This window comes from Meles meles, chromosome 1 (assembly GCF_922984935.1).
Source record: "Meles meles chromosome 1, mMelMel3.1 paternal haplotype, whole genome shotgun sequence".
Classification (NCBI taxonomy): Eukaryota; Metazoa; Chordata; class Mammalia; order Carnivora; family Mustelidae; genus Meles; species Meles meles.
Genome location: NC_060066.1, coordinates 209108496 through 209132661, shown reverse-complemented (window position 1 = coordinate 209132661; position 24166 = coordinate 209108496). Strand labels below are relative to the sequence as shown.

The following is a 24166-nucleotide window of genomic DNA, read 5'->3' as shown; positions in this document are numbered from 1 at the left end:
TGCACCTTGCTCGTGATGCCCCCCTCCCACCTCTGGCTACCTCCTCCTTTTTCTCTGAAACCTGCGCATCACTCCCCCTGGGAGACCTTCCCAAGTTCATCTGGGTTAGGCACTCCTCCTCCTCTGTGCCCCCGTCCTCGCGTGTCACCCTGTCCTAGAGCTCAGCTGTCTGTTTCTCCGGCTACACCGTGAGGCAGCTGAGGCTTGGCCAACACTGTCACTGTGCTCTGCAACTCCCACGCTGGCTCACAGACCAGTGTTTGCTACAGAGTCCAAGGGGCAGCAGAGGCAGACTGTTTTGCTGGGTGCTACAATGAGTAACAGACTCCAGGAGGAGGCCGGAGAGAATGCTATCTAACCTGGCCGGAATGCACTCTTCGAGAAGCTGAGGGAGGAGATGGATGTACCTTCTGGGATGGATGTGGGCTTTTAGCTGAGACAGAAGTAAGACCGAATGACACAAGGGTCAGGTATGAAATGGCTGCATATAGTAAAGAAAGCTGTGGCTCACTGAAAGACTTTAGGAGAAGGAAAATATCCCTGTTTAGTACACAATTAAACGACCAACAAGGCAGGTTCTTCTGACAGGAATTCATTCAATAAACTAAGAGTCTGGTTCCGCGGGTCGCTCTTTCTCCCCGTCACCAATTTTGCCGGTGATGGCTTAAGAGCAGGCAGGGACACGAACACATCAGAATAGGAGGAGTCTCTCCAACCAGGACATTTTCAAGAAAACGAGACCTGACACTCCCATTTGGGTAGAAGAAGAGATCACCTCGAGGCCCTTCCCTGCTCTGAAACCCTCAGGCTGCTGGAACGCCTCTGGTCCTTGGTGCCAGCCCGAGGCAGCACAGCCCAGACGGTGAAGTCTTTGAGAACTTCCAGGCTGAGTGAAAGCTCACTGGCTTTCCTCATTTAGAATACAAGCTTGTTTTCATAAACATCTTTCCCAGGAACACCAAGCTAACCCTCTTTCACCACCAGCAAAATAGAGAAAGGGAAAAACTGTAAAGTGTCCAATACTGGCTTTCCAGATTCTCTCAGTTAATTCCCATTTTTATGGTCACTTTATTCGCTGAAGGGCACAGAAGGGAGTCAAAAAGCCTTCTGGAGAAGGAAAACCGGTCTAGTCTGCCACATCCTTCCTGGTTTTCTCTACTGGCTTAGCTGTACTCAAAACAAGGGTTTACTTTTTCCTTCTTTCAGAAATTCAGAATCTAGGACATCACAGGGTTGTGGATGTTTGGAGGGCTGATAATCTGGCAGGGGGAATACTCTTAATTTGCTAATTTTTAAAAATTTGGGCGGGGTTTACTGACATTTGGGCAGCTTAGGTGATGTAAGAAAATCTTCAAATAAGGAAAGCCTCAGTGTCCAACCTACACCTCATGTTAGAAATTGGTTTCCAGAAAATACATGTCAGAGAGCAGATTCATGCTAACAGCGAGATGCTTCTGATCCAAATTTATGAACCCCTAGAACGGATTGCTCCACAAATCACTGATTCACTTTCTGCCCAAATACAAAAATTTATTCATAACAGTTTCCTGTTTGGGCCGGGTAAGCGGCCGCTGGGAAGGACAAACAAAAAGCTGGCTGGGAATCCATAAAGCCCCACTGTTCCCTGGTGCTCTGTCCTGTGTGTCGCTGTGGTGTGCTGAGATGGCAGGGTCACACGTGACGCTCCACGTGGCTGTGTGGGTCCTGGGGCACGAGCTTAGCGTGGGCTGTTGGCTAGTAGATTGGCTCGAAGATCCTCATGGGGTGCAGCGGGCCGTCAGATGCTGACAGCTGGGGCCGGGTTCGTGTGAGTGAACGCTATGGGGCACACCGGAGTGCCCAGCTGGGCTGGCTATTTGCGCCAACAGAGCGGGGACTGGCTGCCGACGCTGAACAGGGGATGACAAGTTGCTAGAGGGTGCCAGCCAAATCCTCACCCCTCAGTGGGCAAGGAGACGAGGGAGGGGAGAAAACAAACCCTGATCTACCCGAGCCACTCCCGCTTTTTCATGTAGAGGGGAACAAACTGTTTGGTAACTCTAGCTTCCTGGGGAGCCAGAAGTCCCAACTGGAAAAGGACTCTGGGGGAATCGTGGCAGGGAAAGGAGGGTTGGTTGGTTGTCAGGTGTCAGGCTCGTGTGTGAAGGCCCCACACCGGATGGCAACAGGACGAGGACTGCCTCAGTTCTGTTAACACAGAAACAGCAAGAGTGTGTTCCAAAGACAGAGTTCACTACCATCTAAGGATGGAGGGACCTCTGTAGACATTCTCAGTGAAAAGCTCATGTCAAGTATTTAAGGTTTGCTGAAATCCCAGGATCTTCCCATTTGTTTTCAAAGGAGTAGTGCCCTTCAAACACAGTACCTAAGACATGACAGTAACCCTACTTTCGGGGATATATATCACACAGAGAGAACAGCTTCAGATCTGCAGACTGTATTACACAGGACGAGGGAAACGACACTATAGATATGGATTTATTACGCGATGGGGATTCCTCTCCCTATGATTTAATGTACGTTCCAAGTTTTGAAACAGGGCAGGAATGGGCCTGTTCTCTGTTGTGCCCACAGACGGAGGCAAGCGCGCAGGACCATTCCAGAGCCATGTCCGTCACTCCTGAGTTTCTGTCCCTGCTGTCCTCTCCGGCCATCTCCTTGTCCAATGCCAAGTGTGAGAAGCTAATGCTCGCCCACTTGTTGACGGAGAAAGTACGTGCAAAGGAAGACGACTGAGCAAATCCTGGGGATACAAACTACGCAGTCTTTTTCTGCTTCCTGAGGTGATTATCCTATTTCTAGAGCTCTTCTAAGTTAGAGATTTTCAAATGTGACACAATGTTAGATTTGGGTGGAATAAGGGTTTTGTAAAACACTGAACGATGATCAGAGAAAGGAATAACCAGCCTTGTTAAAAGCTCGCTCAGCAGGATGCCAAAGTATACCAGATGCTCCTATAAACGGCGTGGATGACATTTACAGGCCTCCCTGGGTGAGCGGGGAGCCTTAGTCCCAACTTCTCGGCCTACCTTAGACTCACCCCACGGTTATGTAACCTTCAGAATGGAATTTGGAAATTCTTCTGACCCTGCCCGGCTCGCTGATAGAGCTGAGCCAGTGGCTGGCAGGGGCATAATCTAATAGCCGAAATTGGAAACACACAAATTCATAGTCCTCTTGTCTCAGCCCAGACACTATGCAGGGCAAGGAAAGAAAGACTCGGCCCTGTCTCCCTCCTCCCCTCTGGCCTAAGTTTACGCTGACTTCACCCAACAGGCACCTGACCCTCCCAGATGAGCTGGGAGGGGCTAAAGCCCCACGCAGGCCACAGTGGGGGCGGAGGTGCAGGCAGCAGATAATATTTAAGATGCTGAGTCTGTAGGGCATTCAGGGGAAGGAAGGAAAGGTACAGGGAGCCCAATTAACTTGCACTTTCAAACTCAAGCTTTGAGAAAGGCTCCGAAAGAGCCCAGGAAGAGAAAGCAAGAACGCGGGGAGCCCACCCAGAGAGAAAGTGACGACTCGTCATTTGCTCCGGCTTTTGCAGACCTCGGCTGGGCATCTCCAGATCCCCAAAAGGAGGAGCCTTCCTCACCCAGGCCCAGGAAAGATGCTGAAAAAGACTCTCTCAGCGGTGACCTGGCTCTGCATTTTCATCACGGCCTTTGTCAGCCACCCAGCGTGGCCGCAGAAGCCCCCAAAATGCAAGACCCCTGCACAGCTCAAAGTGGCCGCCTGCTGTGAGGAGGCCAAGGAGCTCAGGGCCCAGATGGCCAACCTAAGCAGCCTGCTGAGTGACCTGAGCCAGAAGCAGGAGAGGGACTGGGTCAGCGTGGTCATGCAGGTGATGGAGCTGGAGAGCAGCACCAAGCGCATGGAGTCGCGGCTCACGGACGCGGAGAGCAAGTACTCGGAAATGAACAACCAGATCGACATTATGCAGCTGCAGGCAGCCCAGACGCTCACCCAGACCTCGGCAGGTAAGGAGAGCACGTTCTCACGCTGCTCATCACCTTCTTGCTTGAATGGCTGAGTGTCTCTCTCTGTAGCATGGTTTCTACAATCCTGGCCATCAGATCAATGACTGGGGGTTCTTTGGGGTGTATTTTCCTGGGTATGTGCCACCGGCTCTAATGTTCTGTACATTTCTATAAATTGACCCAGTGTCTGCACCATCTCTTTATTCACAACATGTTTCAGCCTGTGAACGGTATGAATTAACATCCCAGAGACAGGGAGACAATGTGGTTTGCCCACAGTCACATCACAGGTCTTAGAAACAGGGTTCAAGTCTCCCTGACGGGTCCACTTCCTTAGCCAGAGCTGACGGTGCCAAGGAAGCAGGAATGAACACTAAAACTGTAACATCCGTTGCTCTAGAAGCTAAGTTTTGCCAAACACAGTTCTGTCATGTCCCTAAGATTTAGTGGTATGGGCATTAATGGATTCTGTGTCTTGTTTGCAAACCTGACTCTTCCCACTGGCTCAGAATGAGGTACAGATGCTGCCTAGAGCCAGATGAGGAATTCCTTTGTGTTCCGGAAAGGACAGGCTCCTCGAGGTTCCTTGCTTCTGAGATTTCTACTTCTTCCCGTGATCTCAAATAAAATTTTCCCATTATAGGAAATAAGAAAAAGCAATGCTGAGATCTGGATTTTCAGTGGCCCCCCAAATAAGATACATTTCTGTTTTCTAATAATTTTCACTTTCTAGGTAGATTGGCTCAGATTGGCCAAGGTCAATTTACTATTCAGAGAGAGGAGACCTGGGTTCCTGGAATCATCGGGAAATTATTACCTGTAAGGAGATATCCTACAGCGATGTTACCTATTGCTGATACAAGAACTTTTGGTCACATCATAAGGCAGTCAAGAGACAACAGACTAAATGTCACTGGTTGCTCTCAGTTCAAATGAAGAAAAAAAAAAAAAAAAAAAAAAGGCTCAACATGAAATTAAGCTTCGACATCTCATTGTTAATTAAAAAACCACCATGTGTAAATCGCTTTCTAACTAAGCATGTACTTCCTGCTCCTCAGTGTGGGACTAGAATAGAAAGATATCCTCGGGACATTTTCCAGACAGGTGGGTCCTGATCTGGCCTGTGAGATGAAACCAGACCTGCGGGAGAGCAGGCCAGCCGGGAACCTGCCCAGGCCACCCCCAGCTCCTCCAGTCGGGATCTACTCCCCTCCCAGCAGGGCGTTTCTTGGGGGGTCAAACAAAGGCAGCTCTCCGGCTGTGCCTCTTCCTCTTCTTGCCCAGGACACCGTTCCTCATTTGTCTTCTCTATTACCAGGTGCTGGGTCACCTTCGTACTGTGTTAGCAGGTAGGCCAGCGAGAAAGCAGTAAGTTGATGCTTACATTATTAGAGAAAATGAAGGGACTGGTGGCAAAGACATGTACCTTCCCAACCCCTGCCGCAACACACTCTGCTTGGGATGGTTCTTGGCGGAAGTGCTGCCATCGGTGTGCTCTTCTTGAAGGCCCAGTGCAGGGGACCGCCAAGGAAAGAACCCCAGACACAGAGGGTGCGAAACCTCTCCTGGACAGCAAGAGTTCCTGCTCTTTGAATCCTATCAGGAAAGGCGGTTTCTTCCATGGTGCTCTTTGAGATTTGCAACATGGAGACAAAGCAGGCATAAAGCAGTAGCCCCTGGGCGGCCAAGGAAGCATTTCAATCAACCCAAGCGAAAACCAGCCTGCCCAATGCTCTCATTTGCTTGTTTTAATACTGCTGCCAGGGGAGGGCCTCCAAGCATTCCTCAGGGTGTTTGCATTTCCATTTGAGAATCGAGCAGTGTTAGATGAAGGGGGGGAATAAGATGTGAAATCTATCTCCCTTCATTAGGGTCCTAGTTAGGCAATCTAGATAAAAATAGCTAATTCTCATAGGTAAGAACAGCCATTACTTCTGAAAACCCACCCCTATCACACAAAACCACCCTATGAGACACTCATGACTTATGTGGGGAGAGAGGCTGGCTGTCCCAGAAGCTGAATTTATTAAACAGGAGCATCTGTTATGTAGCCCTCACACACTGGAACGTTTCCAGAATTCACGGGCTAGAACTTCCGCAGGATTATCGATTTCAGAGTTAACCTAAAAGCACCTGTTTGATTGTTCCACTGGTGCTGTTCGGGTGAAGGGCTTCCCCACTCCTCAGCCCCCCAACCACTAAAGCCAAAATACACCCCCCTTTTTGGTCTCCCAATGCCCACACCTCTCCAAAATCCAGACACAGCCTTGTAATGAACACTCATGTGAATGTTGTGGTAGAAAGGAAGTCTCAGTTTTGAAACTTTTGATTGAGATGCAGCCTGAATGCCCACCTGCCGTGGGGCCTCTGGCTTTGAAGCTCAGCCCTATGGTTCACTTCTGTTGTAGATGCCATCTATGACTGCTCATCCCTTTACCAGAAGAACTACCGCATCTCTGGAGTGTACAAGCTGCCTCCCGACGACTTTCTGGGCAGCCCCGAGCTGGAGGTGAGGTCAGCAGAGCTCACTGCCCAGGTGTTGCCATCTGTCCTCTGCCCCCTAGCAGGGCCGGGGGCAAGGGGACTCATCACCGTCAAAGCAGAGGGAAACTCAAGAGAGAGAATCGAACATACCAAATAGCAGAGAGCTAGCCACACGCTCAATTTGTGCTGGGGCGGGGGGAACCCCCAGGCATCTGTTTTGCCCCTTCAAGTCATTATCAACCAAACACCCAATCTTCTAACACAGATGAGATAATTCTATAACCGCCTCCCAACCAGCTGACCTTTCTTGCCACCACCTAGAGCAGTTATTCTTTGGGGAAGGAGAAAAGAGAGAACATGGCGAGCATACGTGGATTTTCTTCTTCTCTGACAACACGTGCACTTGCCCCCATCCTCCGTGTTGACAACCGTTCCCCAGCAGTTGTTCCCCGCCACTCCGCTCCTGCTGGTCAACACGGCTGGACGGTGGCCGTAGTGAGCCAGCGTGATTACGGATGTGCGCACGTGCATAGGCTCTGTGGAAATGGGAGGAAGGGGGTACGGCCTGCCGCCCTCACACCCCTCCGCCAGCCTCCGTGGGTCCCCGACCAGAGCATCCTCTCTGCCACAGGTGTACTGTGACATGGAGACGTCCGGCGGCGGCTGGACCACCATTCAGAGACGGAAGAGCGGCCTCGTCTCCTTCTACCGGGACTGGCGGCAGTACAAGCAGGGCTTTGGCAACATCCGTGGGGACTTCTGGCTGGGGAACGACCACATCCACCGGCTGTCCCGAAGGCCGACCCGGCTACGCGTGGAGATGGAGGTGAGCACAAGGCCTCAGACCGGAGCAGGCTGCCACACACAACCACGCACAACTCTGGGGACGCCCCCTTCCCCCTCTGGCTCACTATAGGCTCCTGTATTTATTATGATGATTTTCCTGCAGGTTGCAGTACAGTTGAGGGAAAGAGGTTTTTTCCTGTTTCTTATTTGTTTGTTTGTTTTCCACAAAAGCAAGGCTGTAGATATTTAAGAAGAGGCTGGACTCGGGTCAGAGCTGAGGGATCCACAGTCTGGGGGGCTGAGTCGCGGGTCCCTGCTCTGGCCTAGGGCACGAGCTCCTCCGCGTGCAAACTCTGAGGGCCATGAGAGGCCTCGGAGCACTGCTCTCTTCTCAAGTCCCTTTACCACACCTCCAAGGGGGATGCGGCCGAACACACACCCACACCTTCCAGGCCGGGACGGGAAGGGCCACAGAGAGGCTAATCAAGACCAGCTGTGGACTCAGGGAGATGCGTGGTCCAGGGCCCTTGTTCTCTGACTCCCACCTTAGTGGGGTCAACTCAAGGCAAACGCAGGAAAGACTTGCTAGGCCCGCAGCAGGAACCGGGTGCACTGCTGCGAGCAGAGAGAGGACAGTGTGGCGGGGGGGACAAAACCAGAGCCCGCTGCAGCTCCCGTAAGGCTCTGCGTGCCCCCCGACAGGACTGGGAGGGCAGCATGCGCTACGCGGAGTACAGCCGCTTCGCCCTGGGCAATGAACTCAACAGCTACCGCCTCTTCCTGGGAAACTACAGCGGCAACGCAGGGAACGACGCGCTCATCTACCACAACAACACGGCCTTCAGCACCAAGGACAAGGACAACGACAACTGCTTAGATAAGTGCGCGCAACTCCGCAAAGGTGAGATGGGGGTGCTGGAGGGGGGCACTCCCACGTGACAAGAATAGATTTAGAGCCCCAGCGCTGGCATTCTGGCTTTGTTGGGGACACTGGCTCAAACTGCGTAGCCACTGTTCCAAAAGCAGCTTCCCAACTCTTGCTATCTGGTCTGTGAGCGATTTCCAAGGGCAGGGCGCGCTTGGCATCGCAGCCCCGGTCTGTTTCTCCTGCCAGGTGGCTACTGGTACAACTGTTGCACAGACTCCAACCTCAACGGAGTGTACTACCGCCTCGGGGAGCACAAAAAGCACCTGGACGGTATCACCTGGTACGGCTGGCATGGGTCTAGCTACTCCCTCAGACGGGTGGAGATGAAGATCCGCCCGGAAGACTTCCAGCCCTAAGTGGAGGCCTGCTGTGGGGCAGGCCTGGGAATATGGGGACACACGGAGGCCGGGTGAGGGCGGGGAAAGGCAGGAAGCGGGGAGAGAAAGGTAGGGATGGAAATTGGCCTACAATCACCAATGAGAGGGTCAGGCTCTGAGGAGCACAAATTTAAGTACAAGGGGGTTACCTAATGGGATGAATTATTTTAACACAATGGGTTATCACACATACTTCTTGGGGGACTGGCCTGAGGGGGCTTTCTCAGCCTGGGATCCCTGACAGATTCACTAAAAGCTTTTCCTTTCCACTTGATTCTTCTGTGAAAGAAAAGTAACGATGACATCACTTTACCTATTCAGTCGAAGGCCTAGGTTATGTGAGGGCAGAAAACAGATCCCTCACCTAAAAAGAACCCTGTGATTTTGATCCTTAAGGAGAGGTCTTGGGCGTTAGAGAAAGGCGTGAAAGAGAATGGTGGAGAGTTCTGATTTTTCAAATCCGATGAAATTACCCTTGGTCTACACATTTTTTTAAAGACAAAAACTTTTCCGCGGGTGGTGGGCTGAGCCAGGCTGGACTTGTTCAGAGGGATCTCTGGGGTCCCGGCCTGGTGGTGGGGGCCTCTGGCCCCTCCCTACTCCGCCTCTCTCGGCGTGCAGTGTTGAAAGGCAGAAGCAGGTCTAGTAGCGGCTGGGGAGTTCCAGCAAGAGGTAGGGAGAAGTCCCTCGTGGACGCTTGCACAAACTGCCTTAAAATGTTCAGTCGATACAGATATATCTATTTTTATTTTTTACTTTGTAAGAAAAGGGCTCAAAGAGCTTTCTCTTCTAACTTGTCTATAAAAAGTGGCTGCAAAATGAAGGTAGATGACACTATGGTTAATAATTCATGCTGTATATAAGTATTTTGCTTTGTAAAAATAAAATACTGTAGTATATTGTAAACATCCGAAGTTTGTTTTTTCTTCTACAATAAATTCTTTTGAAACCTGTTGGTTTTTAAATTATTGCCATTATCACGTAGAGCAACGTAAAAGCTTTGTGGAAAAACAGAGGGTGAGCAGTGAGAAAGAGACTTGGATTTGGTTGCAATCTTCAGGGAAACCGAGAGAGGAGGCAGAAGCCAAAGACTGAAAAGGTGGTGGGGGGGGAAAAGGGCAGCAGCCCCTGGGAGAGGCCAGATCTGGCCTACCCGCCTAAGCCACACAGAGCCCAGTGCCACCACGGAGCTTCAAAACACTCCGCAAACCCACACTCTTTTTCTCTAGTTGAGCAAACTAACACACAGAGAGGGGGCATATCTTTAGCCATAATAGATGCCCAATAATTCTGACTGTTGTAAGTCATTTTCTCCTCGACAAAAAGGCCCATTCCCCTTGTCCCAGTCAGTGTGAGGCGAGCCATTGTTCTTACTCAGTGTTTCCTATTGTGCCTACAGTCCCTGGATTTGCTGGGAACCTATTTAACCTTAAAAACAAGAGCTCGGGGATTTTCAAAGGAATAGAGTAAGCAGAAAAGAAGTGCACTGAAGCAGGGCATCCCACAGGACAGGCATTCACACAGAAACTTCCTGAAGCAGGAGGGGAGTCTTAGATGCCCGGCAGCCAACACAATACTGCCTAGAAAGGGAGGATGGAAAGATCAGGGGGTTACAAGAAAAGGGGGAAAAAAGCACAAACGCCTCTGGCAGAAGTAGCTAAATTCTCTTTCTCTCTCCCTCTCTCATCTCCTCTAACCCCACAACTAAAAAACACCTGAAACTCCAGGCACTAAAAGTTACAATAAACAAGTGGGACCGCCTCAAACTAGAAAGTTTCTGCACAGGGGGCGTCTGGGTGACTCAGTGGGTTAAGCCTCTGCCTTCGGCTCAGGTCATGATCTCAGGGTCCTGGGATCGAGCCCTGCATCGGGCTCTCTGCTCAGTGGAGAGCCTGCTTCCCTTCCTCTCTCTCTGCCTGCCTCTCTGCCTACCTGTGATCTCTGTCTGGCAAATAAATAAATAAAATCTTTAAAAAAAAAAGAAAGTTTCTGCACAGCAAAGAGTATCCGGAAAAGGTGACCTACAGAATGGGAGAAAAGATTTGCTATCTATGACCCCTCGTAAGGAGTTAACATTCAAAATATAGAAAGGATTTATACAACTCGATAGCAAAAAAGTAAATAGTCCTATTAAAAAATAGGCAAAGGACCTGAATAGACATTTCCCCAAAAAAGACATTCTTGGAATGGCCACTAGATACATGAAAACGTCATCAGCATCACTCATCTTCAGGGATGTGCAAATCAAAACCACCCAATGAGACTATCTTCTCACACTCTGTACAATGGCTGTTATCAAAAAGGCAAGAGACAGCAGGTGTTGGTGAGGACGTGGAGAACAGAGAACCTTGTCATTGTTGGCGAAAATGCAGATGGAACCGCCACCATGGAAAAGTCTGGTGGTTCTTCAAGAAATTAGAAGTAAAACCCATATGATCCAGCAATTCCACTTGTGGGTATATACCCAAAGGAAAAGATATCAGTATCTCAAAGAGCTATCTGCACTCCCATGTTCACTGCATCATTATTCACGATAGCCAAGGCATGGGAACAACCCACGTGTCCACTGACAGATGCGTGGATAAAGAAAATGTCACTCATACAAAAATGGACATTATTTAGTCATAAAAAAAGAAGGAAATGCTGCCGTTTTTGATGACATGGACAAATCTGAGGGCATTACACTAAGTAAAATAAGATAGAATAAGAAAAATATTATATGATATCACTTACATGAGAAATCATTAAAAAAAACAAACAAACTACCATCTGATTTCATAGAAACAGAACAGAACCATGGTTGCCAGGGGATGCGGAGAGATAGGGAAACGCAGAGACAGGGGTTGAAGGGCACAAACGTCCAGCTGGAAGAGGAGTAGGTTCTGAGAATCCAAATATACAGCACAGTGACCAGAGGACAGTGTCGTGTATTTGAAAGCTGCTGAGAGTAGGTCTTAAGCGTTCTCTTCGCACACACACAAGGGTTAACAATGTGAGGTGATGGACGTGTTAATGATCTTGAGCTTGGCAGTCATTCCATAATGTCTATCGAGGCAGCAAGTTGTACATTCTAAATATATACAATTATATGTGTTAATTATTCCTCAATAAAAGTGGGGGCATCTAAACTTTACTTAGCAAAACCTATAGCTGCGGAAATTTACTCATATTTTTACATACACACAACTGAGTAAACAGAGGATGAACTTTCCATGACGAGGTTAATGTTGGAGGAAGAAATGTTGGCATAAAACAAACAACCACCCTGCAAAAAACTTAGGCTCGAAGTCGGCATCTGTGGCTCCCTTCACCCTTCTGGGAAAACCTGTAGAGAGCGCGGCCGAGGGGAAGGGGAGAGTAGCTGTTAGAGAACAGGACGTGCCAGCCACGTAACCTACAGCGCGCGCATTCTGAACGGGGCCACTGCTTCTCTAGTACCCTTCTGGAGCAGCTGAGGTCGGCACCGAGGGTTCAGAGACAAGGTTGGCACAGTCTCTGACCTTAAGGAAGACAGAACCGCCAGGAACCAAAGGAGGGCTCCGTGTCACCCCTGGAAGAATGTTTTGTTTCATCCTCTACGATGTAAGAGAGAAGGTGGTATGAGAGTGGAATGTCTACCTTGAAGGCACTGGCCCCCATTCTTCATTTTCATTCTGCTGATCTCAATCAGAACTTTTTAAAAAAATGGGATTACTGGGGCCCCTGGGTGGCTCAGTGGGTTAAGCCTCTGCCTTCGGCTCGGGTCATGATCTCAGGGTCCTGGGATCGAGCCCCGCATTGGGCTCTCTGCTCCACGGGGAGGCTGCTTCTCCCTTTCTCTGTCTGCCTGCCTCTCTGTCTACTTGTGATCTGTCTCTCTGTCAAATAAATAAATAAAATCTTTAAAAAAAAAATGGGATTACTCATCAGGGGCTAGGCAGTGAAAGCACCCAGCTTTGATGAGACGCTTTCTTCTTCTTATGGCGAGAAAGAAAGGAAAGCAAGTACAATGGACCGAATGCGTATGTCCCCCTCAAATTCGTCTGTTGAGGCCAATCCACTATGTGACAGTATTTGGAAGCGGGGCCTGTAGGAGGTGACTGGGTCATGAGGGGGAGTGGCTCACGGATGGAACTGCGGCCCTGATGAAAGACCCCCCCGCGCGCCCCCCCCCGACAGAGAGCTGTGCTCTGCTTTCCATCACGTGAGGACACAGGGAGAGGGTGGCAGTGTGGCAACCTGGAGGAGGGTGCTCATCAGCACCCAACCGTGCTGGCCCTGACCGTGGACCGTCCAGCCCCCAGCACTGCGAGAAACGATCGCTGAAGCCCCCGGCCTGCGGCCTGTTGTCAGAGCGGCCCCAGCAGACCGAGGCAGGGAACTGGTGCTGAGAGGCGGGGCGCTGCTGCACCAGACACGCCTAACGACGTGGAGTGGCTCTGGCACAGGGTGACAGGCGGAGGCGGGGAGAGCCCGGAAAGACAAGGAGAGCCAGAGAGAGCACCTGTCTCCTGAGAGAGCACCCACGCAACTGTGGACAGAAGGGCAGTAGGAGCACACGTAAGTATTGGTAAAGGCCACTCTGATGAGTTCTCAGACAGAAATGAGGAACGGTGAGCGGGTAATAGAAACATGGAGCCTCCTGTTATGAAGTGGCAGACGATCTGACCGTGCTCGTGTCCCAGTGCTCTGAGGAGGGCAGAGCCTGCGGTGACACTGGGTGTTCGCTGAGGAGACTGCTCAGCAAGGTGCTGAGGGCGGCTTGGTTCCTCCAGACTGCTTAGAGTAAAGCGAGAGAGGAGGGAAACGACATGAATGTAGATTAAGCAAAAAGGAGCCAGAACGTGAAGAGCTGGGAAGTTTTCAGCCAGCCTGTACTGTAAGAAATGAGCACGTGTATTTGGAAGAGAACAGGGAGGGTACAGCCACGCGAGGCTCTGCTAAAGGCGGTCAGTGCGGTGTGAACCATGGACCGCATCAGCTATTCCAGCAGGGAAACCATGAAACAAAACAGAAGGGGACAGAGACAGGAAGGAATGAAGGCAGGCTATCAAACTTCTTGGATTTTACAGGACAGAACTACGGAGCTATTTGGCTGTGAACATGCACTGTTCTTCAAGACGAGAAAAGAATGATCCCGAAGTGGTCCAGAGATCATCAGGGCTGCCTGCTTGTTTTAAAAAAAGAGGACCATTGCCTTGCTTTTAACAGGCCTGGTGGACTCTACCCCACTGGGCCCGGAAGGCAGACTGTCCAGCCGAAACGGATTACTCCCAAGCCTGGAGATCTCACGAAGTTTGCCTGGCTTGGTTTTGGACTTGCTTGGGATCTGTCATCCTTTCCTTCTTCCCCATTTCTTTCGGAATGGGCATGTCTCTCCCGTTACCATGCCAGCTGTGTACTCTGGAAGCACGTAACTTGTTTTCACAGGTTTGCAGCTGGAGACAAATTCTGCCTCAGGAGGAACTGTACCTAGGGCCTCATCCGTATCCCTGATTTAGATGATATTTACATGAGACTTATTTACATGAGCTGATCTCTGATGGGTTAAGACTTCAGGGTGGTTGTGATGGTATGAATGTATTTTGCATTTGAGAAGGACATGCATCTTGGGGGGCCAGGGAGGAATCAGTGGACCGGATGTTTATATCCCCAGAACTCCTATGTTGAAACCTAAACCCCACGTGATGGTATTTGGAAGTGGGGGGGTCTTTGGGAAGTGATTAGCCATGAGGATAGAGCCCTCATGAATGGGACCAGAGCCCTCATTAAAGAGAGCCCAAAGAGCTTGTTCTCTGCTTTCCGTCACCTGAATACACAGATAGCAGTCATCTATCGGGCAAGCTGGAAGAGGGTGCTCACCACAACTCAACCTTGCCGGCACCCTGACCTTGGACTTCCCAGCTTCCCGGAACTGTGAGAAGTGTTTGTTATATAAGCCCCCCCCCCCCCCCCAGGTCATGGTGATTTGTTACAGTGGCCTGAATGGTCTAAGTAAGCAGGCCTCCTGTCCTTATCCCAATGCTACAGGCCGACCAAGTAAAAGCCAGATGTGTGTGTTTGCATGCGCGTATTTACAGAGAATCCAATACCCATGTAGTCTTCTGTTCCCTTAAGAAGCGATTACACTTACTGACATATAGAAGCTCTGAGGAGATGCGAATAGTTTATACTGTCTCAGTGGTAGTCTGGTTTGGGGATTACATGTGGGGTTTAATTTGTCCTAGAGCAGACAGGCAAAAAATCAATAGGTAGGGAGTTAGACAATTGATCCAGTAGCAAGAGAACAGAACTGTCAGCATGGCACAGCTTTTTAAGACAAAAACCAAAAGTAGGAAATAGCTTTGTAAAGATGTTTTTGTGAACCCGATTATTTCAAAGAGAATTTGAGACAGTTGACTCAAATGTATGTACTAGAATAAACTTTAAAAAAAGTGGACGGTGAAGGGAAAGCAGGAGTAGGGAAGATAAAATAGAGCTGAAAGGGGAAGGGCAGTAGACAAAAGAGGCCAGAGGTCTGTAGTCTGTTAGAGGTGGGCCAGGACTGAGCTGTGAGCTTCTGGCCACTGTGAGGATGGGAGCTTAATTTATCACCGAAGAGCAATGCCTCCAACATGGAACCCAAGTGAAAACTCGGGGACATATGACCACCCCACCCCACTGTGGTTACCCCTGGAGAGGAGTTTCCACGAGGCCCACGCAGAGGACCGGGGTAGTGCTGAGGACACATTCTCTAAAAGCAGCCTTGTCTAAGGCTGTTTCTTAAAACTATCTGCAGTGACAATGACGGCAGGGCATTGTCATGGCGCTTATTAGGAAAAGCAGTTTCACAAAAGCAAGTGGGAAAAGCTGCAAATGGAGGAAGATGGGAAGCTGGGAAGACGAGTGAAGAGGGCAGAACTGCAAGCCGAGCTCCATCAGGCTGGGACAAAACCACGTGGCTCAGAACCCCGGCGTGGCCTGGGAGCACAGGCTTCCACTGGTTTGTGCTGAAAGTCAAGATCAATCTGTAGGGAATTCTGAGTATATATTTTCAGTTATATTGGCTCACACGGTTAACGGCCTTGAACACTTTTCCGGGGCTCTGACTCTATCTTCCTATTGCAAACCTGTATACACATTAATTCTCCTGTGATTGTCTCAAATATGGTAAAAGCCCTGGGGTGGGATGAGGGGGCTTTCAGAGAGGTGTCAAACTGAAAAAGGCCGGCAAGGAAATTAACATGCAAAACTAGTTACTGGACACTGACGTTTTTATATTCCTCTGCCAGATTTTCCATCAATTATCAAGGAAGATGGTGTCACCTACACTAGGGATGGGAGGAAGAAATGCAGGTTTTCCTATCTGCTGTACCTCATTAGGAATGGAAGCCTGCTCTACAGGGACAGCATGTCTAATAACTTGTTTATATGTGGCATTTTAGAAATCAACAGCCTCTCCAAGCTCACTTTATTTGGATAAGACCCTGATTCTATTTCTATCTTTTTGGTCACTTTTTAAAGCGTTTAAAGGAATACTTTTAGCATTTACTCAAAAGCAGAGCTCCACAGAAGCTGGCTACTTGATGATTCTCTCCAACGGAAGAAGCACCACACGCAGCAGACTGTTTCAGCCTCAAAGGGGTACTTATTAGCTGGGTGATTTTCCCCTCAACTATCTGTAGTGAAATAATCAAGCATGTTAGCATTTACACGAAGATAATTAGATCCCAGAGTTAATATTCTCTGATAATCATTAGGGGAAGCAAACAGTTCTCTGGGAGCTGGAGCTAACATTTGAGGCTGCTTCTAATTTCATAACAGCAGAAAACTGATTAAACAACCTATTTTTTCCATACCCAGAAGACGTAAAACCATCTTCGGAGAGGAGAGACCGTCGCCAAAGCCAGGGAAAAGATCACTGAATCTCAGAGGTCGCTCTCCTGTTAGACTGGCAGAACACCAGGGGAGGTTGACGCAGGCGATAAAACCCTGGAGGCTCCCGACGCACCGCAACCAGTATTTCCTGCTCCGAACCGAGTGCGTGATCAGACCCATTAACCTCTACCACTCCTAGGCTGCTGTCGCCTCAGAACAGCTTCGGGACTGGTGTCACCGGGACAAGCCAGCACTGGTTGGAAAACAACAAGACCCCGTGTGCTGAGGGCCAACGGAAATACCAGTCACGGCTCCAAGAGTGGGGAGAGCCCCCTGCAACCGCATCTCATTTAAACGTGCTGGCCCGGATCCGACCACAGACTTCGCAGAGCAGGAGCTTCCACGTGACTCCCCTGATCTGGCGGCAGGCCGTGGGGGGAGAGAGGTCATTTCAGAGGAAGGCGGCAGTTAGAAAGGGGTTAGAGCCTACCTGATGAGAGACTCGAGGATGGCGGGGGTGGGCCCTTTCTGGAACTCCAGTTCCTTGTAGTGCAGTGCTTTGGCGTAGGCTCGGCACTTGGCAGCTCTCTCCCCCAGCAAGACAATGCCATTGTCGTCTCTCAAGGGCAGGGGGCCCTAGGGCAGAGCAGAAACCAAAGCGTAAGAAAACAGAGGCTGGGTGTGAATGGGAGTAGGCTGCCAGGTGGGCTTCTCCCCTCCCACCTGCTTCCTGTCAGGCTCCATCTGGAAAAAGGGGCAAAGCCTCACCTTGTCACTGTGTTCCATGAATTCAGCCAAGTTTAAGAGGGTCTGCGTGACTTCGGCGATGTCCTGTGAGGTGAGGGCCAACTCGATGCTTCTGATGAGTTCATCCTGCTGGTCTTCATTCAGCTCAGACCAGCAGGACACAAATGCAGCATTAAAAAGATCCCTGGAGGCAGAGAGGAGTGGAAAAAAGATGTTGGAAATGCCTCCCGAGCCTCTGCCTGGCGCCACAAAGTCACTTACCAATCTTAATCCCGGCATCACTGACTTTGCTCGTATAGGCCAATGCTGTCCAACAGGACTTGCTGGAAACGGTCTATCTTTCCTGCCCAATAGGGTAGCTATTGGCCACTGAGTACCTGAACTGTGCTGAGTGTGACCGAGGAATGGAATTTTAAGTTTTATTTCATTGTGGTTACCTCGATGCAACCACGCGTAGCTAACGACTACTGATTTTACGGCTCAAGCTCAGACACTGGGCTACACGGGAAGCCGTGTGAGGGCGCGGGGGGAGCAAGCAGGACAGAGCTAAACAACCTGTCTCCACAGCCATATCTCTTGGCAGTTTGCCCATCTTCTTTCTTCACAGGAGGGGAGAACAGAAAGGGGACTTATAACATAGAAGCTGGCATTAACGGCTGTAGAACAGAATACTCTTCAGAGGATCCTTGGATGCTTCTCAGGTGAGACTGGAAGAAGCAAAGGAAGCAGCCGTGACTGCTTTTCAAAATGCGACCAGAACCCGTAGTTGAATGGCCTTAAACAAGACACTACAACTTAGGAAACTAGAAGCGTTAGCAGATAGCATCCCAATCCCTAAATTCTCCAAAGGCCCTCCAAGCCAATACAACTGCTGGACCTGGAACCAGAGGTGCCGTTTCTAAGATTACCACAACTATCTTAAGTCGGGAAAGCACCACAGGGACTGGCATATTTGCCTGATATCTGAACTTTAATCTCATCCCCTCTTTTCTGGATGAATGCTGGGGGAAGCGAGTTGGAAACTGTAAGACACGCTTATAACGTATGGACTGAGCATTTGATGTCTCTACACACACTTTTTATTACACGATGTAAAGATTAAGTCAGACCAATGTATGTAATTTTGGAATCTGCTGGAAAAAACAAAATTTGAAATCTAAAGGATAACACGAAGCCCAAAAGAAGTCCCGTGTAAATTGAAAAATACACTTTCTGCCCTACATCCAAGGCCACACTGGATCCCAAACGAGCACACTTGGCACTATGGGGATAAACACGTGGGTGTATGTCTATCCCAAGCCTCTTCAGAATGACACTGTGCTCAGAAGTGACTTGGAACAGAAGAGAGGTACATGACGTCAGCTGAGCATACAAAATCCGCACACCGTGGAGTTAGGGGAGATCCTAGGAACTATTTTTGTGCATGAAAAATACCACTTTATGCCTCATTATAAATAATAATCATCCATTGTAGACAAACTTGGAAAACAGGAAAAGGAATACAGAGAAAATAACTCCTTAGACCTTCCAACTTAATCACTGCTCTATTACTTTCTAGTCTTTTTCCATGTACATGTGGTTTTAAATAGTTGAAATCACACATTTCCATAGTTTTGTATCCCATTTTGTTTATTTACGTTTTACTGTAAACCTTCTATATGCAAAGATTATAAACCAAATCTTTAATGGCTTAAGATTTATTATTTAAAACAGAATTATTTTACGGCCAATTCTGTTTCCCGAAGATGGCTACAACAGCATCTGCTGGTGTACATGCTCTTCTACGATCTTCCTGTCAGGAGATGGCATCCGTATCTCCTTCCCTCGAATCTGAGTGGGCTTCTGTGACTGCCTTGAACAACAGAGCGTGGCAGAAGTCAAACTGTGTGACTTCCAAGGCCAGGTCCTATAAATTCCATATACTTCTGCCTCGTTCCCTTGGGGACGTTCACTCTTGCAAACCTGCCAGTATTCTGCGAGGAAGCCCAAGCACCCCACAGAAGGACCCACAGGGAAAGGAACCAAGGCCCCTCGCCACGGCAGTTCCCATGTGAAAGCCCCAACCTGCCAGACACGAGAACGAGCCATATGCTGGAAGTGGGTCCTCCAGCCCCTGGACAAACACCCCCTCTGACACCGATGCAGAGACAAGCTGTCCCCACAGGTCACGTCCAAACTGCAGATCTCTGAGCAAAACAAATGACCGTTGTTGTTTAAGACCAGTAAGTTTGGGGGTGTTTGTAAATACAGCAGTAAAAAGAGTTCATTATTACTGGAAAGCAGTTATACTAAACCATTACGTAGTTCTTTTCAGAGCTATAAATGACTTTATAATTAAAATTTTGGACCCAAATTTACTAAGGAAAGGTCTGCTAGCAAGGTTAAGACGGATGCTTTTCTTAGAATATAAGTTTTTTCAATCTGCCCTTTTTTTTTCCTCCACAAATTGGCAAAACTAAAAACACCAGCCCTTTTCACAATCATCGCCGATAAGAATTCTTACAACAGTCTTTTCTGTACCGATCCTCTTGATCCCATCCCAACGCAGCGGACATACCTGGCCATCGGGTTGTAGGCCTGAGCCAGGGCCCAGCACGAACGAAGGGAAGGAGACGAAGAGTCCTTCAGGAGCTCCAGACTCAGCCGCCTCAGCCACTCCAGCCAGTCATCTTTGGAGACCCTCCTGGCAGCTCCCCAGGCCTGTGATCCCCCAGGCAAGAATGGAAAACCATCAGCTTCCAGGGCCAACTGTGAAGAGCCCTCGTCTATTCAAAGATGATTCTGTCTTTGATTTTATAAAACCATACCTCTCGTGACAAAAGTCCCCCAGAGCACAAATACAAGGGAATAATATTTAATCAGAAGCCACAAAACAAAAGCAGCAACCTCTGGCATAGAGCATGATACTGACAAATACTATTTTACAAGTCATTTGGGCTGGACTCTATCAGCAAAGCAGAAAGCTCTACAGACCCACAATGGATGGGCCCGTCACACGCAGGGCCCATTCAACAAAGCCTAATGGCCCCTGCAGCATGCGACGGGCCCCGGGTGCTCTGCATTAGGACACTGGCTCATTCGAGAACAAAGGGTCACACAGGGAGAGGCAAAATCGTCAGGTTCCCAACAGCGTGAATCACATTACACTCAGGCACGAGCCAGAGCCCAGCGCACACAGCACCGGGGTGGAATGAGACAAACGGAGTTGAACAGATTTAATTTTTACTTTCTGATTTATTTATTTAACATTCCTCAAAACTGAGCGTTCCAGGCATCAAGAGTTCCGGCCAGGGGAAGCTGAGGGAGGTAGATGGGAAGACCCTGGCTCTGGAGACGGACAGCACTGGGTCATGGCCCCGGCTGCACTCTGTGGAGTTCGGCGGCCTGAGTTCAAAAGGCTGTTATCTAACTCACTGGCTGGCTGACCTTGGGCGAGTTACGTCTCTTCTCTTGGGCCTGTTTCCTCACTTGTAAAATGAGGATAACAGTTCACTTCCTAGGGTGTTTCCAGGATTAATTAGTATGTGTCACGGATTTATACCCGTGCTTGGCACAAAGTTAGTGTTCCTGGGAGTGCCTATTCTTGTGAAGTCAGGAACACCAGCTGGCATCCTGGCTCTGCCACCCGGCAGCCGGGACATTCTGGAAAAATCGCTTGTATGCTGCATCGGAGCCTCAGTCTTCCGCATCAAGGGATAAAATGTCTAAAGAGCCCAGCTGGAACAGATGAGCAAAAATGGTTGCTCTTATTATCAAAACGACATCTCTTTGAGATGGCCTAGCCCGAACTTTTAAAATATACTCTTCAAAGATTTTTCCAGCAGAATTGACACATGTCCTCCCTAAGCTAGGCAAACTGAGTAAGTCAGAGCACAGGTTCTTCAGGGAAGTGGTCCAGGGAGTGGAAGAGATGCCCGTGAACTACACCACCTGCCCATCAACGACTCAAGCCATCACCTCTCTGGGATAAACTGGAGACGGGCTGTGGCTTCTGATGAGTTACAAATGAGCTATACCATATTAAATTAGTTTTATGTCAGAAACTGAGACAGAGACGTTAAGGGACAAACTGAAAAAATTACGTGCATGATTCTGACGATATAATGAGCACCCTGAGCCAGGAGGACGGGCGACACTAGTTACTTGACTTTTAAATTTCGTTCTGTTGAACAAAATGGGAATAGCAAATCCTGTTTTCTGGAGAGGCCTCTGGCTTCCTTCCTACACAAAGGGCCTCCGGATAGCTGCTCCGTAGCGCACGGCGTTTCAAAAGTTGAACATGAACAAGGGGGGACCACGAATGTCTTTTCCCTCTAGTGATATGAGGCCGAGCCTGGGTGGGGCGAAAGTCGCGCTGGGCGGTGGTTAAGAGACTGGGCTCTGAAATCATGCTCCCTTGGTCAAACCCTGGCTCCCCCATTTACTGGGTGACTTTGGGCAAATCACTCAACCTTTCAGGGCCTCAGCATCCACATCCCTGCAAGAAGCCGGCGGGAACGATAGCCACTAACTCGCAGGGTGAAGGTAAGCGAATCAATACACGTAACGAGCTCATACCAGCGCCCGACACGCGGAAAGCCCTGCACAGATGTTGGCAGTGGTCAGTGCTGTCCCTGTCACTGTTTGAGCAATGGTCACAAAGAAGTCTCTGGAAACTTTAGCTTCACGGACAACTGCACGATCTATCAAACAGGATAAGGCCCCCATGCGGGCCCCTCCCTGCTCTTCTTTCATTTAAAACCTAATCCATTCTGGCTTCTCGGGGTTCCGTAGTTAACTGTGTCAATGTTGGCCAGTTGCCTTCTGTCCCCTCTGGCGAGGCCGGTTACACTGACCGACCATCCGCCAGCCTATTCATTTAGCACGTAAGTCCAAATAGCTTCTCCTCAGCGGGAAGGCTGCCGAAAATCCTGGCACGCGCTCTGGAGGCGGCGCACTGTTACTCGGAAAGCGGGTCACACTGGTCGCTGCACCGACCCCGGGCTGCCCACGCACGAGTGTGTGGGGGCACAAACAGGGCTGAGGGTCAGCGCGGGAGAGTCTGCTTAGGGTTCCTGGACTGGATCTGTTCTCTCAGGTGAGACACACTAGAAACTCTTTTTTCTGTTTGGCAAAGGTCCTGCTTCTTTTTGCAAGCCCTGCGTAGAAAGCCAACCTTCCTGGAAGCGGCCTCGACTACCGGGGAGTTTCCTAAAACAGTCAGGACACAGCTCTAAGAGGGTGGACAGCTGCCTGGCTGGAAGGACATTCTGAACCCAGGCAGGCAGAAAACATCTGGGTGGAAATGTGCATCTGGCTTCTCCACCTGGCCCCGCCCTGAGGGGTGAGGTGTCAGCAGGATCGCCTCAACGACCGCCCGGGGATGTCGGGTGCCTACGGGCCCCCTCCTTTTCCGGTAGCCTTGGACTAGCAATGACATGCTCCACGGAGGGAAAGCATCGCCCCTGCCCCAGGGGTCTTTCACCACTTCCCTCGTACATCGCCCAACCCTTCCCGGCAGCGGCCACCTTACAGCTGCGTGTCCGGGTGAAGGCTGGCTCGGCAGTCAGTGGTAAGCCCCAGCGTTCCCCCAGCTGTGTGTGAACACACACACACACACACACACACACACACACACAGGTGTGTGTTCAAATCTTTACAGACTTGGCCAAAAGAAGAGAACAAGTTAGCAGGGGACCCAGTCCTGCCCAGTTCTCTACCTCGGTCCACTGCCATCGTTCAAGTGCAGCTGCTGTGGGCCAACCGCTAAGAAAGGAAGAATGCCACCACGTGGGACTCCAGACAGGGCGCTGCTCTCAGTCACCAGAAGCACTGATGCTGATGCGAAACGAGGGAAATTATTTAACTCAGTGACATAACTACAATGACCCTGCTCAGATCTACCAGCGATGCTTTGAAACGGCCTGTTCTTAAATGGATGGCTGGTGGCGTACGTGGTGAGAAGCCAGCTTCAGTCCAGGCTTTTGTCAGCAGAAAGAACTCAGTATTTATCTGCAAAGATCTAAAAGCTTCCTCTTCAAAGTATGGTCCCGGGCCTGGTAGCACCGGCATGACCTAGGACTTTGGTAAAAACGCAGAATGGAGGCCTGACCTCGGACTGCCCCATTCAGAACATGCATTTTCCTCAGCGCCCCACAGTCAGTAAGCCCTGGGAGTTTCAGGAGTCTGAGAAGCACTGCTCTACAGAGCTGGCCGGTCTCAGGGCTAACGAAGGGCCTCACTGGTTTTGTTCCATTCACGTAAAAAAATGAGAATGGTATTTGCAACAAAGGATTCTACTATCAAAGCTCCAAGGAAGCTTAGAACTTTGTTCTACATTTATCCTTAATTTAAAAAAACATAAAATTTGGACACCTGGAAAAAGACAAAATGACCTAAGTTCATGGCATGTAGAGTTTCGGAAAAATGCTTGGGCTGGTCTTTGGTTGTTTTAAACTGGTGGCGCAAGAGAGAAGAGTTCAGAACGAGAGAGGAGCAGTGCTCTCCTTTCCAAGCACCCTCTCCCCACCCCCTTGGGAAATCAAGGACCTGCCTTTTGGAGGTTGATGGTGCTGACGTGCAGTTTCTTCATGGGTCCTGTTTCGACCGGCCCGCTAGCCAATGCATCCCCTTGGCCACTCCTCAGCATGCGGTGCTGATAAATCAAAGGGTCCTCTTCTTCATCAGCCAGGGTGTATCCCTGCAACCAGAGATCCACGGAAAAATCCTGCAACTCTGCTAGGTCCTCCCAGGTAAGAAAACACCCGTAAGCCTTGGGAGGATCGCACCTTCTGGAAGAGTCAGGACGTCGGCAGGAAGGAAAAAGTTACATGCACGGATCAAATGAACCACAGGTGGGCTACATTCCCCACTGCAGACCCATGTCTGCCAGTCGCTCTTGGTCAGGGACAGCACAGACTTGGCGGGATGAGCACGCAGCTGGCGGAGCTAGTGCTATGCGCCATGATTCCAGGGACCAAGTACTATGCGCCAGGGGGGCGAACAGCCCGCTGCCTGGTTCTGTATGGCCCGGGAGCCAAGGGCGGGGG

The 24166-nt window shown here is 49.8% G+C and overlaps 2 protein-coding genes across 3 annotated transcripts in view; one reads left to right on the top strand and one right to left on the bottom strand.

The window, feature by feature from the left end:
• MTOR (mechanistic target of rapamycin kinase) overlaps positions 1–24166 on the bottom strand; it is a 122295-nt gene that overhangs the window by 54065 nt on the left and 44064 nt on the right. Inside the window, exons 25-28 of the mRNA XM_046001148.1 lie at positions 23671–23817; positions 19696–19838; positions 17160–17322; positions 16882–17027 (exon numbers count right to left, since the gene is read on the bottom strand). Coding sequence (XP_045857104.1) covers positions 16882–17027; positions 17160–17322; positions 19696–19838; positions 23671–23817 — 599 coding nt within the window. The remainder of the gene's footprint in view (positions 1–16881; positions 17028–17159; positions 17323–19695; positions 19839–23670; positions 23818–24166) is intronic.
• On the top strand, positions 2733–9860 carry ANGPTL7 (angiopoietin like 7). Of its 2 annotated transcripts, XM_046001156.1 has the most exons (6): positions 2733–2783; positions 3446–3980; positions 6389–6489; positions 7096–7290; positions 7953–8151; positions 8365–9860. In XM_046001156.1, exons 2-6 carry the CDS (start codon positions 3611–3613, stop codon positions 8532–8534), a joined length of 1035 nt encoding a protein of 344 aa, XP_045857112.1. In that variant the 5' UTR covers positions 2733–2783; positions 3446–3610; the 3' UTR covers positions 8535–9860. The 2 variants fall into 2 exon arrangements, with proteins under 2 accessions (XP_045857112.1, XP_045857107.1); XM_046001151.1 differs by lacking the exon at positions 2733–2783 and having other exon boundaries at positions 3344–3980.

Coding starts and splice junctions, on each gene's coding strand:
- ANGPTL7 (XM_046001156.1), top strand. CDS start 3,611: ATGCTGAAAAAGACTCTCTCAGCGGTGACCTGGCTCTGCATTTTCATC. Junction 6,490..7,095: donor TGGGCAGCCCCGAGCTGGAG/GTGAGGTCAGCA, acceptor TCTCTGCCACAG/GTGTACTGTGACATGGAGAC. Junction 7,291..7,952: donor GGCTACGCGTGGAGATGGAG/GTGAGCACAAGG, acceptor GCCCCCCGACAG/GACTGGGAGGGCAGCATGCG.